The 16,471-nt window shown below is 38.1% G+C and overlaps 1 protein-coding gene across 1 annotated transcript in view; it reads left to right on the top strand.

Annotated features, from left to right (window-relative positions):
• The first annotated feature begins 255 nt into the window (after positions 1 to 255).
• Positions 256 to 16,471, top strand: part of DTHD1 (death domain containing 1) — a 60,744-nt gene continuing 44,528 nt past the window's right edge. The window contains exons 1-5 of the mRNA XM_036418803.2: positions 256 to 860; positions 3,095 to 3,710; positions 8,416 to 8,746; positions 11,563 to 11,742; positions 13,719 to 13,963. Of these exons, the coding sequence (XP_036274696.1) occupies positions 590 to 860; positions 3,095 to 3,710; positions 8,416 to 8,746; positions 11,563 to 11,742; positions 13,719 to 13,963 (1,643 nt within the window). The 5' untranslated portion in view covers positions 256 to 589. The remainder of the gene's footprint in view (positions 861 to 3,094; positions 3,711 to 8,415; positions 8,747 to 11,562; positions 11,743 to 13,718; positions 13,964 to 16,471) is intronic.

Below are 16,471 nucleotides of genomic sequence, written 5' to 3'. Positions count from 1 at the left end.
TAAAAATTATAAATATATTCTAATTAGAAGGGCCCTACATGTAATCTTATCCAGGTTCAACAATGATTAACTTATAGCCAGTCTTATTTCATCTATACACCACCCCCCACAGTCCCAGATTAGACTGAAGAAATTAAAACACCATATTATTTCACTCCTAAGCATTTTTAAGTATCATGTAAGAATCTTGTTAGCAGTATTGTTCAAACAAATTACCTTTATAATGAACTTCTCACCTTTCCACAGAATAATCTGTATTTTGTTCCCTTGAACCTTGAAGTTTATGGGCTCTGGATGTGTGAAACTTCCATGGAGAAGGGGGTTGTGTGAGCTAGCTCCATCCCTGTGATTTAATCTATTCTGTACACAATGGCACCCAGGGTGCAGAATGCCCCTCCTTTGGTCACCTAGTAACCTCACCCTGGTCAACAAGGAGCTGAATAAACTATTATGTGTCGCACAAATGCTTGGCTAGCTGACTTGGATCACCTCCTAGATTTTAGGAGAAATCACCATTGCCAAGTTTGAATTTGCTAAACCTTTAGGCTTTGCTGGCAGGAAAGAAGCATTCCTCCTCTTGGAGCATAAAATGGATACAGAAGGTATGGGCTCAGATAAACTAGGCCAAATATTGAAGCAGATTTGGAGACAGAACCTGATGCTGAAGCAGGCACACCTGGGCTGTGACCATGGTGAAGGGGCCTCTGGGGCCACATGGGCAGCCACAGTGGTCTTTCTGGGTCAAGAGCTCAGCGGGGCCCTTCGGCAGCTCTTGGAGCACACAGCAGGCACACTGCGCTCCACCTGCCAGCAGCTGCATGTCCTGCTTGACAAGGAGAATCAGTGTACCTGGAGACAAGGCAAGTATTCATTTTATTCATGATTTCTGTAAGAAATATTGATTGGGTAGCCACTTTGAGAAGGGTTAAGGGGCATACAAAGAAGGCTAAGATAGAGACTCTGTCCACAAGGGACAAACAACATAATGGGGGTGGGGTGGGGGAGGGGTAAGACTAGATAGACAATCCCTCAAAATGCAAGGAAAGTTGAGGCCAGTTCCATTTGAAACATACAAATAAAGTGTGTTAAGATTACAGAAGCAGGAGAGGTCCCATTTTTAGAGTGAGGATTTGAGAATGTCCCTAAATAAATGTTATATTTAAACTGAAGCCTAAGGAACAGAAATGGGAATCTTGAAGGAGCATTCCAGGCAGCCTGCCAGTTTGGCTCAGAGAATAAAGCATTGGCCTGTGGACTGAGGGGTCCTAGGCTTGATTCTGGTCAAGAACATGTACCTCTGTAGCAGGCTTCTCCTGGGCCCAGGCTCTGATCAGGACGTGTATACAGGGGTGAGGAACCAGTCAATGGTTCTCTCAGATCAACGTTTCTCTATGTCTTTCTCTATGTCTTTCCATTGATTTAAAAAAAAAAAAAATCAATGGAAAAATATCCTTGGGAAAGGACTAAAAAATAAATACATTTTTTTAAAAAAAGTACATCACTTTAAATTTAAAAAAAAGAACAAAAAAGAAAGAGCATTCCAGGCAGAGATATTATCAACAGGATCCAAGACTCAAAAGTAAGAAAATATAGGCTTACTTTGAAGAAGAACAAGCCATTTTTCTACATTGGAATGTGATACTCTATTTAGGCTTACTTGAGTTTGAACTTTCAGTTGAAAAAAATTGGAAAGGCTAGGGTGATCTGGGTTGTGAAATTGGATTCTCTCCTCTCCCTTTGTGTTCATATTCCTGGGAATAGGCCCAGTTATGGATGCTGAGAAGTATAGTACAGCAGGAATGACAAATATGACCTCAGATAACAATAATTACTCTAGATTAAAAGATGGGGGGACTATGAAATCCAATCCTGAATCATATAGTGTCAAGGCAAGTGGGCAGGTCTTATCACTCAGGAATCTAGGGCCAATAATGTTAAGAAATTCAGTCTGAAGGGCAATGGTTGGCCTCTGAAAAAAATCTGTCCAAAGATAACTGACCCAGAGCCTATCAGCTGGAACTCATAGCCAGGATTCAAATCTCTGCAGAGAACTCAATGTGCTCCCAGGCAACGTATTAAGTCAAATTGTTATTCTTAGAAAATGATAAGGACTCAGCTATCAGAAAAGAAATTCAAAATAAACACACGGTCTCAGATACAAGACAAAAAAAAAAAGTCAGAACTGAATCCCAAAGTTAAGTTTAGACTAGAAAAAGGATGATTTATTGATGATTCTGAAAACACAGAGCTATGAGGTCTTATATATCAGATTCTATACTTCAGAATTGAATTCTGAAGACTGAAGACTGGAGAGTTACTAAGACTGCTAGAAGGTGTCAGGTGACCCCGCTCTGAGGAAAGAAGTAAAAAGGAGAATGGTAAGAAATAGGGATCATGATGAGGGTATACACTAGAAAGAAGAGACTTGACTTTGTTTAGTGGTGTTTCAATAGCCACTGCAGCTTCCAATCAGAGAATCAGTATAATTAGAGCTATTCTTTGAAAGACTAACTTGAAAATTGCCAAAGATCACAAGCTCAGCAGGAGAAATAGTGCCAACCTAATCCAATTCTCATAACAGCAAACAAAATACTCAATATGGCATCCACACCCACAGAAATAATGTTGCTATGGTATACCTCTACCCAAGTCTCATCTAGAGTGTTCGCTAAATTTTAGGCAAATAATTATAAATGGATAATTGATATAGTACATCCAAAAGAGAAAGAGTAAGTCTCAAAATCTTACCCTAATAAGGCATGGCTAAGGGAGGTATTGACTTTAATTGAACAGTCTATGGGGAGGCTGGAGTATATGTCCTTCAATATTCAAAGAATTTTCACAACAAAAAGGATCTGATTTACTATGAGATTAAAAGCAATTTGTCCCCCATTCCTAGATGTGTGAAGAGAATGGCAGTCATATAAATGACTTCTCCCTCAGGAGGGAGATTGGCTGAATGCCCAGTACAGGCCTTTGTAGGGTTTCTAAGGTTATCTTGCCGTAACTCATTACATGTCAGTGGAGAAACATAATTCGGTTTCGTTTTGCATTTCTTTTTTTTATGTGTCTCCCTGTGTGTATGTGTGCATAGAAATCATTGCTTTCATAGACTGCCTCATGAAAATAAATGGATATTTGGGGAGCACTGCTATACTGCTAAAGGAAGAGGAAAAGCAGATGTGTAACTTATGCGGCATGCGTGATGAGTGTCCTCCAGTGCAGACAATGCCTGCCATTCAGGATATCAAAGCAACAGACATTGCTGCAAGAGGGGAACAGAATGTCATAGAAACAGCTTCTGTTTCTCCCACAAGTGGGGAGGAAAGTCATGACACGCACCAGGACGAATTAAAGAAAAATGAAACACACACAAGCCTGGAATCAGTGGAAAAAGAAAGCAATACATCAGCGAACGGAGATGTCATAGGGCAAGAAGAGTCTCAGAACGAAATGTTCCCAGATAATGCAGAAAATGAAGATGATAAACAAATGGCACATGTGACTGCTGAAAACACGAATGGCAACAGGGGAGAGACGCATGACATCACCCAGACAACAGAAAGAGACATTCAAGAGAGCTCAGAGAACCAAAGAGAAGAGACTCCTACATCCCCAATAGCACGTGATATGGCCAATAAATGTGTGCATAGTCTTCTTCTCAATGATTCAAAGAGTCTAAAGCAAAAAGATAACATAATGGAAAAAGAGTAAGTAAATGTAATCAATGTGAGAGATTCTTATATATGCCTATTAAGACGTGTTTCTGTAGTTAGCAGTGATAGCATTTATACATAATTAAAATTTTATATTTACATTTAATTTCTCCAAAAGATATTGTAAATCAATACTTCAGCTTAAGTTACTTCTATAAAAATTTGTATGGCTACTATTACTAATATTGCTTGTTTATTATGGCTTTAGAAGACAAATATATTACTTTTTAAAGGAGGAAGAAATTGATGAATTGAGTAATTAAACTGTATCACTAGCCAGAATAGAGACACATTATAATCACTATTTTTTTTCAATTATAATAAGAAAAAAATGGGAAGCTGCAAAGTGTTCAAAATTTAGGAGAGAATTTCCCAACGTCAGGTTTATTTTATTTACATTCCTCAGTAAATTCGCAGGTTTATTTTGTTTATAAATAATTATGAATTCCTGTCAGCAGAACTCCAGGGGGATCATGGAAGGGTTATGGGAGACTCTTAAAACTGAATGCATATTTTAAAAAAAATAAATCATTGATTTTTTACTGAGAGGAAGGGAGAGAGATAGTTAGAAACACCAATGAGAGAGAAACATAGCTCAGCTGCATCCTGCACATTCCCTATTGGGGATGTGCCCGCAACCAAGATACATGCCCTTGACCGGAATCGAACCTGAGACCTTTCAGTTTGCAAGCTGATGCTCAATTCACTGAGCCAAACCGGTTTTGGCTGAATGCACATTTCCATACCAATTAAATCCTTGGTCCAGAGCTTCCATAAAATTCTCAAAGAAACTGTGACTTCAAAAAGTGTGTAAGACTGATATTTTTTTTGTGTGTGAATTATCCCCCCAACATAAGTTAGGTAATTATCCCTATTTGTTCAAATAATATACTCACAAGCTACATTTTTCCAGCAAAAATAACACCCTTAGAAGGCAATGTGGAGTAGTGAAAATTAAAATAAGTATCACTGACGTGTGAGTCAGACAGACTTACATTTTATCTCCTGTTTTTTTTCTTCACAAACTAGTTCTGTGACCCTGGGCCACTTGCTTCATTCCTGAGCCCTTTTTGTAGGAAATTATCTATTTTCTGGGATTGCTCAATAAGGTCAAACGAGAAAATCATGTGAAGGTCCTAGCCCCATGTTACTTCGCAGAAGTTCACGCTAAGCTAAATGTTAGTGTGTTCATTTATTTCACCTCAACAACCCTCACTTTCTCCCCCACATGACCAACCTTCACTTGTCCCCTCACTGCCACCAGGTGTGATGCTCTTTCAGATGCAAGGTACCGGTTCAGGACACCACAAGTGAGTCTACGATCACAGGCAAGTCACTCCGCTCACTGACTTTAATCATCTCATTTATAAAATGAAGAGGTTAAGCTAATTTTGCTGTGAGGACGCCATAGGTCTGAAAAATCGAATACATTCTGTAGGTGTCTCAGAAGAACATTCAGTGCATGAAAGACCTCCATGGTTTGAAAGAATTAGTGCCCGTGAAAAACAACTGTTGAAGTAGTAAAAAAGTGGGTGCCCATTTCACTTGAGAAAAACATTAACACTTCAGGATCCTCACATTCTGAAATGACTCAAAGCATCCGCTAATGAGTCATTGCCGAATTACTCACTCTCACACTCCTTTAGGTGTTTTCTAGTGGCTGGTTTCCTCTTTGTGGCCTACAAACCAATAGTGCTTGGCTTGCACGTTTAAGAAGATGACTACTCATTGCAATCTCTCAGCCTATGAGAGACATAAAAGATGAGTGTTATAAAAACACTCTTGACACATAAAAGATGAGTGTTATAAAAAACAACAACACCTAACACAGAATCTGAATATTCATCTCTGAATAGTTTCTTTTGGGGGAAAAAAAAGTCTATCTTTTCTACTGTAGTTGTCCTTGTATCTACAGACTGAAAGGAAAACAAAACTGGAACAAAGCCATGTGATTATTTTTGAGGCTGGATTGGTCCTTGCCTCTTTGACTAGAGTTAGGGTAAATGAATGCATTTACAGGTCGCTTCACCATACTTCATCTGGGGCACAGAAGAGAGTCATTCTTGAAGTCATTCTTCTTGAAGTCATTCTTGAAGGCTGGGTCATTATATTCCCTACTAGACAATGGTTCTGAATTACCATAGTCAGCATCAATACACCAATGAGCTGGGTAATTCTCTACTTCTAGCTTTATGGGCTCAGAATTATCAATGCAAATAAATAAGCCTCTCTGCAATTTCAACATATGTTTTTAGATGTCTATGTTCAAATACACTATAAAATTTAAGTTACTAAGAACTGAAACATAGTTAAGACCTGGTAATTCTAAAACTGATTATTTTTAATTAAATTTCTTGGGGTGATATTGGTCAACATGAGCATATAGGTTTCTGGCTAGTGTGTGTTTCTCTTCAAACTGATTATTAATGTTATATTTATATAGCTCCTCTAATTTATCTAAAATATTTCAATTTTATTTCATTTAATCTTCACACTATTGTGAATTAGATATTATTTTCAGTATGTAAGGCACAAAAATCTTGAGACTTCTGAATGATTTGAGGAAATATGATATTATATTAGAAAGTTTGAGCTTTTGTGTTAAAAATGAATGGGTTAAATTATTGATTCTACAGCTTACCCTCAGTGTAATCTTCAGGAAGTTAAAAATTTTAGGCCTCACTTCCTTATTTATAAAACTAGAGGCCTGGTACTTGGATTTGCGTATGGATGGGCTACCTCTGTCAGGCCAGCAATTGGGCCAGTAGGGCCAATGGGAGCCAGTTGGGCAGGGGGAGGGACTGCAGGAGGTTGGCCGTGTTGGTGCACTGACCACCAGGGCTCAGTTCCTGCATTGAGCATCTGCCTCCTGGTGGTCAGTGCATGTCATAGCTACTGGCCAGTTGTCTGGTTGTAAGGGTCACTTAGGCTTTTATACATATACTAGAGGCTCAGTGCATGAAATTCATGCACTGCCAGGGGTGGGAAGTATCCCTTAGCCCAGCCTGCACCCTCTCCAATCTGGGACCTCTCAGAAGATGCCCAACTGCCAGTTTAGATGTCCATAGTGATCAGGCCTAAACCGGCAGTCGGATATCCCTCTCACAATCCAGGACTGCTGGCTCCCAACTGCTCGCCTGCCTATCTGCCTGATTGCTCCTAACTGCTTCTGCCTACCAGCCTGATCACCCCCTAACCACTCCCCTGCCAGCCTGATTGACACCTAACTGCTTCCCTGCTGGCCCAATTGCTCTCAATTGCCTTCCCTTGCAGGCGTGACCCCCTCAACTGCCCTCCCTTGAAGGCCTAGTCACCCCTAATTGCCCTCCCCTACAGGCATGGTTGCCCCCAACTGCCCTCCCTTGCTGGTCTGCTCACTCCCAACTGCTCTCCCCTGCAGGCTTGCTACCCCCCTACTGCCCTCACCTGCCAGCCTGCTCACCTCTAACTACTCTCCCCTGCTGGCCTTGTCACCCCTAACTGCCCTCTCTCCCCTGCAGGCCTGGTCCCTCCCACCAACTGCTCTCCTCTGCTGGCCATCTTGTGACAGCCATCTTGCGACCACACGGGAGTGGGCATCTTGTGTGAGGGCATGGCAGTCAATTTGCATATTATCTCTTTATAATATAGGATAAAGGGTGATGATATACCTATCTGACCTCATATCGTAAGGATTAAATGAAATAATGTACAGCCTAATACCTAGCCCATAGAAAAAACAATTTTAATACTAATTATTGGTGTTTAAGGTCAAACATATAGCAAGTGACTGATCTCAAATTTGAATTTGAGTCTATAAGACTCCAAAATCTTTGGCTAAGGTGATGGTATAAAAGTAAGAGTAACAAATATAGTTAAAATAAACTTTCTGTGAAAATATGCTTTTGGATTGATTCTTTGAGGATTTTAAATATTCTGTTTCTGTTTCTAATTACCTTGATTAGTCATAAATTCACAGTACTTTTGTACTTCTCTCAGTTTTTCTAAGAAATGGTATTAACATCATAATTTAATCTCCTGTGTTTAGACAATTCCTATACCATATATACATTTACTCGCCTCATAACTTAAGAAACTACTCAGGTGTTAGTATTTGGTTTATGAAGAAGCTTCAGCAATCTTCAGATTCATATTGTGACATGAACAAAACTGAGGGATGAGTCAATCACTTAAATAATAATACCAATGAAAATAGTAACAATAATAATAAGTAATATATGTAATACTATGTTCCAAGTACAGATTAAAAACACTTTTATTGATTTTTAGAGAGGGAGGAAGGGAGAGGGGGAGAGAGAGAAACATCTATGTGAGAGTGAAAATTCAATCTGCTACCTCCAGCACACCCCCCTACTGGGTATCCAAAAGGCAACCTTTCGGTACTTGGGATAATGCCCAACCAACTGATCAACACTGGCCAGGGCTAGGCACAACTTTTTCATTACTAAACATTCAATGGTTCATTTAATCTTCACAGCCTTCCTATGAAATCAGTTATTATTTTAATATCATGTTATAGTTGAGAAAACTGAGGCACAGAGAGGTTGGGTATATTGCCCAAGGTCACAGCGTCAGTAAGTCGGAGAACTGGTATTCACAAAAAGAAAATGTGTCCCTAGAGCTCCGGCTCTTATATATGTACCCATACAGTACATAAACCAAATATTTCCAAAAACTCTGTCCTTTCTCACCCCTGCAGGTATCTTGATGTGCTGAGTGATGAGAGGGGCCCTCAAGTATCTTGTTACATCACAGCGCCTTCATACCTTCTACAACACCTAAAATGCCGAATAACTAACAGCATGAGTTCCTTAGTAGTGAGTGATAACGAAGAGTTGGTCAGCAATGTCATCACTATTGAGTGTTCAGAGACGGAGATGAGGATTCCATTCCCAATATGCATTGCAATTCCCTTTACTGCGCGTTACCGGGGGAATTACAGAGACATCCTGGTGAAAATGTCTGACATAAACCTTCAGTCCAGTTACCTAACCCCAAATTCTCTTGAAGGAATGAGAGGAAGTTACAAGGTTGGTAAATCATTGGCTACATCTGCACTTGCTATTTGGCTCCTCCTCTAAACATTGCTTGCACTACCAGATTGTAGAATAGATATCATTACTCATTAGTAACAAATGAAAGGGCTCATAGAGTTATTCTAGTGCATTTACTCTTTTTTTTTTGCCACAAAGATCAGAAAGAACAGAAATAAATCATGCTAGGAGATAAAAATTATAATTTTTCCATGGCACACTTTATTATATAATTCTGAGGATCTCTAAGGTCACAAAGATCAAAGAACAGAAATCACTGGCCAAATTGAGGGACGGAGAGCTTGGGCCTAAGACACAGGAAATGTTTTTACATAGTTAACAAAACCAACACCATGGCTTAATTAACTTCACATCTTTGTTAGACTAGCTTTAGACTAACATTTAAAAAACACATATTTTTATTGATTTCAGAGAGGAAGGGAAAAGGATAGAAACATCAGTGATGAGAGAGAATCACTGATTGGCTGCCTCCTACCTGCCCCACACTGGGAATCAAGCCCGCAACCTGGGCCTGTGCTCTTACTGAGAATCAAACCATGACCTCTGGTTCATAGATCAACATTCAACCACTGAGCCATGCCAGCTGGGCTTTAGACTAACATTTTCACTGTGATGGATCTCTGCAAAATTTAAGAATCTTAGAGTCCCCAGATGCTAATAGCTTTATTATCACTCATGGGTTGGAAAATATGTTAAAATGAACAACTTTTAACGTGTGTGTGTGTGTGTGTGTTTATGCTTTGAGATAATTATTAAGTCTATAAATTGTGTTTAGTTCATACATGAAAGACAGTATATGTGGTTGTTAGGATGTAGATTGTGAAGGATTCAAATGTGGTTTATATATTTTCTTGCTATGTGAACTTTGCTAAATTATGTAACCTTGTGATGACTCAACTTCTTCATCTGAAAAATGAACAAATAATAGCATCTACCTGATAGGGTCATAAGGACACAATGAAAAACTATTGTATACTTAAAAAGATAAAAGGAAGCCTAAAAACAAATGCTAGCAGTTAAAAATGATCATTTTCCCCCATGATACACTTTACTGTATAATTTTGAGGAACCCTATGGTCACAAATACAGATATTTTGAAGAAAGAATATACACAATTACTAAACTTTGTAAAGATTTGATGGGAACAAAAATGTAAGGTACTTCGGTGGGCCAGTGAACTTACTTTGAAACAATTTAAATATTTGTCTTTTTTCACTTTATGAAAATTGTCATTATTTGAAGAGGAGGACAGTACATAAATGTGAAAACATTCCATGTATACAAGAAATTCTTTTGAATTTCACATCTCTGCTTTTTCTGGTTTGGTCTTTTCTGATTTACAAATAAGGTTATTCAGTTAAATATGAAGGCTAAGCCTGTTCTCATTATTTTCTCCAATTTATGCAACTAATGCATGATATATTTAGTCTAGGAAGCGTGTAAGCATAACAGCTCTTGATTGGGGTCTTTTAGTCTTGGCCATTCTGCCTGACATAGAAGCAAAAAGTGCTCAGGTGCAGGTGCTTTTCACAAAGTGGGTACACAAGATGTTTAGCAAATGAATAAGGCGGTGGGGGGGGGGAAGTGAGAGAGAGAGAGAGAGAGAGAGAGAGAGAGAGAGAGAGAGAGAGAGAGAGAGAGAACACCATTATCTAATGGGGGGAAAATAAAAGCATATACTTTTTAGAATATTCTAATAGTAGTTATCTCTATTTTTAGCTCAATTCAATTTAAATTCTGTATTCCTTCCAAATGTTTATGTGGTTCATAGGACATTTAAGAATTCTAACTCAACTTGAGTCAGATGAACCGCCCTCAGAGCTCTCTCCATGACACTCCCCTAATTAACAACCCTTCCCGTTTCCCAACATCTGCCAGATGTGCCCGAGATACAGGCCAACCACCACTGGTTCCGAGAACACATTCTTACCTCTCACCATTTTCCCTCCAGCCAATTAGGGACATTCAGCATGCCCTGAATTTTCCCAGAGAAGGAGTCATGCAGTGTTATTGCGAAATATTCTCCTTAGTCAGTTTTCAAATGACGGATTAGTTTGCATTGTGATTGTCCCTGAAATGTTTGTGTGTCTGCGTGATCATCTGCTCATACCAGGGTGGAGCCCCGCTGGTGCTCAGGAAAGCATAAATAGATCAAATTGCTTCTAAGTCTTCCGTCTCATTCTAAGCACTGGAGATTATATGAGTAGATAATTCTGTTTTCATTTATGCACAGCTCCTTTTATGTGATAAAAAAGGCTTGAAATTTGAATATCACTATATAAAAATGAAACATAAATATCTCTTTGTAAGTCAACTGCTCCTACTGCATGGAGGACAGACATGGAGAAAATGACTTTACTAAAGAATTGTCAGTTGTCAGAAGGAAGAATCTGCTGACAGTACAGGTTCTATAATGTGTACGGAAACTACCCAATGAAATTTCAGTCCTAAAGCAGGGCTGAATCTTCTGGATAAAGGCCAATATTTAAAGTCCATTCTGGTGAACTTAAGAAGGATGGGATTCCAGAAATAATTAATCTTTGTTAAAAATACTGAATGTGATTGCTCATTGTACCTATATATTTCCCCTTTGAAATTTATTTTGAATTAAAAAATAGACTGTCATCTTTTCTTTTCTGTTATGTAGCTCAAAATTGAGAAATTCCTGGTTACCTATGTTCAGTTGTGGGCGATTATAGTGATAGCATGCAGATGTTTTTTCATAGCCACAGAGCATGTGAGAAGAGTGCTGTGCTAATGCCCTTGTCTTAATGCCCCTTCAATCCACACAGGGGACCTGTGCTGAAGTGAAAGTTTATAAGTTGGGAATCTTTTCTGTCATGTCCTGTTTAAAGAAAGAGTCCTTCACAGTCACAAGGAAAGGCCTCACTCTCAAGCCAAGCATGGATCCTCGGATATCCCTGCATTACCCTCCAGGAGTTTTCGGCTCACCTGTCCTTGTGCAATTAAAGGTAAATATTAATAACTGGTGATTTCCTTCTTATAGATTGTGTGAGTCATCAAGCATGGTCCTCAAAGATGAAGATCAAAATATATAATAGCACAGTAAATGAATTCTTCTCTGGTACTTTTAGTCATAAAGTGACGATTTTAGTATTTTTAGTAATAAAGTGATGGTTTAGATTAGAACATATTGAATCTCACTGCAAAAGGAATCTCCACTTTATCACTTTATTTGAAAGTTTTTTTTTCTAGCTAGTTTTTGTATTGTTTTGTTTATGATGGTTATCAAAAAAATATATGTTGAGCATGATATAATTGATGCTAGGCACTAGGCATTCATATGATTCAAGATTTCCACCTGATAAGCTAGTCCATTAAAATACTTATAATTTTGAAAGTCTGGTTATATGTAATTATAAGACAGTCATTCTTGGGAAGAAATTTTTAAAGAATTCATTATATACAAAGGTGAGCAATGATAATATCAATGTACATTTTAGAAGATACATTTCTTCAGTTTTCCCTCAACTCTTTTCAGGTTCTTCTATTTCTCCTAGTTGTTACCATAAAAGGTAAGCAAAGAAGAAAAGCTTTAAATAAAAGCTATTATGAATAATTAATTTTTATAAATATTTTTCATAAGCTTTGAAATTTTAGAATTATGTTATCTATTTCTATTATTAGCTAAAGCAGTGTTTTCTTCTGTGAGAGAAAACACTTAAGTAAATATAGTCTTGTTTTTCTAGTTCCTAAGGATCACTTGATCTAACAATAGTTTTAATTAGAAATTACGTAAAATGCCTATTTTGTTTTCTAGGTCATTTTGTTGCCTACAATTAAAAGTGTTTCTCAGTTATTTATAAAAAAAGACAAGGAACCTAGATTTCACAAAGACTTTGTTAAGAGGGACTAACTATTGTGCTTTTTAAAATAAATTAATGCAGCTGAGACTGGTTTGGCTCAATGGATAGAGCGTTTGCTTGGGGACTGAAGGGTCTCGGGTTTGATTCTAGTCAAGGGCATGTACCTTGGTTGCGGGCATATCCCCAGTAGGGGGTGTGCAAGAGGCAGCTGATGGATCACTCTCTCTCATCGATGTTTCTAACTCTCCATTTCTCTCCCTTCCTCTCTGTACAAAATCAATAAAAATATATTTTTTAAAAAATTAATTAATGCAATATTGATTCAGCCAGCAATATATAGAGAAATATATTAAAACTACATTCCTCCCAAGTTTCAGAAAAGTGGTTTATAAATATGCTGATACTTTATATCTTTTGTTAATTAAATATAGGAATATATATGCACACAGGGTGTCCCCCAAAATGTATATACACTTTGAATGATTATAAAGGGTTTATTAACAAACTAGAGGCCCAGTGCATGAATTCGTGCACAGGTGGGATCCTACCAACCCACCACAATTGGGGCTGATCTAGCCTAGCCGGCCAGGGGGAGGGGTGTGGGCTGGCTGGAGCAATCAGAAGTGGGGCTAGATGGGGGAGGGGCTTCAGGCAGTTGGCCAGCCGGCACTGCCCCCTGGTCGAACTCCCGGTTGTGGGGACAATTTGCATATTAGCCTTTTATTATATAGGATAGTTCATTTTCAAAATTTAAAATAATTTATGGAAATGAATAATTATTTTTGTTAATACCTGTTTTCAAACTGATGACCATTCTGGTCGAGGCAATGCTGATAAAGTGAAACAATGGAATTGCAAACATCAGGAATCACTTCATTTGGTATTTGTTTGTGGACTTTTGTTGGTTTTGTACCATAAACTTTATCTTTTATGTATCCCCATAAAGAAACTCTAAAGGCACTTTAGGACACATTTTCTTTGTCCAAAGCTTAGTCTGGCTTCACCCATTATTTCAAATCAGTTAAACCTGAAATGGAGTGAAAATTGAATTATCAGTTGTTAAAGTATGTATACATTTTTTAGGGGGGACAACCTATATATATTTTTGTTTGTTTGTTTAGATCCAACCAGTTGACCCATTGCTGGTGGCATATTTAAGAACACAGCAAGATACTTCCTACTCGGTACTATCCACCAGCCCTCTGATTCATGTGCAGCACCCATCCACACATCTTTTCCAGAAGCCAGTCACTATATGCCTACCTTGTTCTTCACACCCTGATAAGAAACATTTTGGGTCTGAGGTAAATCATAATAGAAGCGCCACTACCACAACAAAAGGGATGGTACCTTTATACTTCAACCGGTGAGTTAGATCCTCATATCTCTAACTGCCTTGATGCCAAACTAAGAAACATAAATGCCTGAAAAATGTAATCAGATGTCTTGTATTTAAATATTAGCATTAAAATATTATTACATTTTTTCTATTTTTTTATTAATTAAATTATTATCTGTGTACATATTTTAACATTGCCCCCCCATACATACCCTCCCTCCCCAGAGAAAATATTATTACATTTTTAGTCTATAATAATAAAAGTGTAATACGCTATTAGACCAGACAGCCGAATGACCTTCTGGACATCATTCCGATGTCCTTCCGGACGAAGCCATGGCAGCGGGGGCTGAGGCAGAGGTGGTTAGGGATAATCAGGCAGGCAGGTATAGTGGGTAGGGGTGATCAGGCAGACAGTTGAGTGGTTAGGGGAGATGAGGCAAGCAGGCAGAGTGGTTAGGGGCATTGAGGCAGGTAGGCGAGCAGTTAGGAGCCAGCAGTCCTGGATTGTGAGAGGGATGTCTGATTTTCAGTTTAGGCTGGATCAGATCAGGCCTAAACTGGCAGTTGGACATACCTTGAGGGATCCTGGATTGTGAGAGGGTGCAAGCCGGGCTGAGGGACCCTCTATTCCCCATGCATGGATTTTGTGCACCTCTAGTATAGAAATAAAATGTGGATCCATGAAGGGTAATGATTTTATGCTGTAATGGTCCAAAAGTATTATATATAATATAAAACAGGCAAAATTAGTCCTGGCTTTCAAAGAATTTGATATAGTTAATTATAAAGATGTGGTATGGAGGTTTTAATTTCTGTATTTAAAAGTATTCTGTTAGTATAGGAGAAAGATTAACTTGACCTTTTCCAACAAATTAAATTTGAGTCTATATTTACCATATAGATGGCTTCCTTCCTCTCCTGATGTTTGTAAATGAAACAAAATCCCCACCAATAATACAAATATATACTCTTGAGCTACCAGCCAGAAATAAAATTGCAAATGACATGCTAACACTGAATAGGGTACACTGAATAATAGTAAACCTGATCCAAGTTCCTGTCTTTCCTTTAATACTTATTTTATTTTCCTTATGAAAAATGGTAGAAGGGAATGTTTCTATTATCTAGTTCTAAAACAGAGTTAAAAAAAAAAAAAAAACAGAAGAGGGAGAAACAATTTCAGACATTTAATAGAAATCACTATTATTAATTGAGAAACTAGTATGTGCCAGGTCCCTTAGGTATATTATTTCATCCAATCTCCTCACCATCTCATCTTCAATTTATTAGTGAGAAGAGTGAGATTGAGCACTTGTACAAACTAGCTATGCCTATGAAGTAGTGCAACCTAGGTATGGGCCCAGATCACTCTATTTGTAATCATGACTCCATGTGGCCTTTATTTATTTAGTTTAAAGATGTAAGGCTAGCCGAGACTGGTTTGGCTCAGTGGATAGAGCGTCGGTCTGCAGACTGAAGGGTCCCGGGTTCAATTCTGGTCAAGGGCATGTACCTGGGTTGCGGGCACATCCCCAGTAGGAGCTGTGCAGGAGGCAGCTGATCGATGATTCTCTCTCATCTATGTTTCTAACTCTCTATCCTTCTCCTTTTCTCTCTGTGAAAAAGTCAGTAAAATATATTTAAAAAAATGTAAGGCTAGAAATGGAGATATGGGTCATCTGGCTTTCACATAGTGAGAATTACAGTTACCTGAGAATATCAGAGAATTCTATTTTGTAAGTTTAGCAGTATCCAGGAAGGAAAATTTCCAAGAAACAGACACTTGGAATAGACCAGGAGAAGATGAAAGGACAACAGGATGAAATATAAAATAATATTGAATGTGAACTGTAATTAAAAATAAAATAAAAAAAGAAAGAACAGACTGAGACACCAAGATGATAAACTGAGATGAAAAGGGACAAAGGGATGAAAAGAAACCATTTGAAGTGATGTAACCTAATAATTAAAAGTACAATCCAAGAAGATATTCAAGCAGCCACAAAAGGATTAATCAAAGGCATAGTGAAACTTAGTTTTCTGATGCTGATTAAAACCTTGAGTTAGAAAGTACTGAGTGATTACTAGGCAAAATTTATGAAAAAGAAAAGACATAACATGAAAAACAGAATGTCTGTTTAAATAAAATATTCTGTCAGCATCCATTCGGCAGAAACACTTAACAAAAGAAGGAATGAAATTAGTGTAGCCTCAGTCTCATTCTTTGTCACACTAATTACCAAGGGGAAAAAATGGACTAAAACTTTCAAAATTTTGAAGGGAAAATATTATGGAATCAGGCTTATTACCAAGAAAGGAGTTTTTTCTTTTTAAAAAAATATAAGAGCTCACAAAAATGTACTACTCACATATTCTTAACAAAGTAAACAGGTAAAATTAATTAACTGACTTGATAAAATAAAATGTAAGAGATTATTTTTTAAAAATCTGGTATTGCCTTAACCGGTTTGGCTCAGTGGATAGAGCACTGGCCTGAGGAATTCCAGGTGGATTCCTGTCAAGGGCATGTGG

This window comes from Pipistrellus kuhlii, unplaced genomic scaffold (assembly GCF_014108245.1).
Source record: "Pipistrellus kuhlii isolate mPipKuh1 unplaced genomic scaffold, mPipKuh1.p scaffold_m20_p_1, whole genome shotgun sequence".
Lineage (NCBI taxonomy): Eukaryota > Metazoa > Chordata > Mammalia > Chiroptera > Vespertilionidae > Pipistrellus > Pipistrellus kuhlii.
The sequence above is the reverse complement of the archived record's forward strand: the minus strand, read 5'-3'. Positions and strand labels throughout refer to the sequence as shown.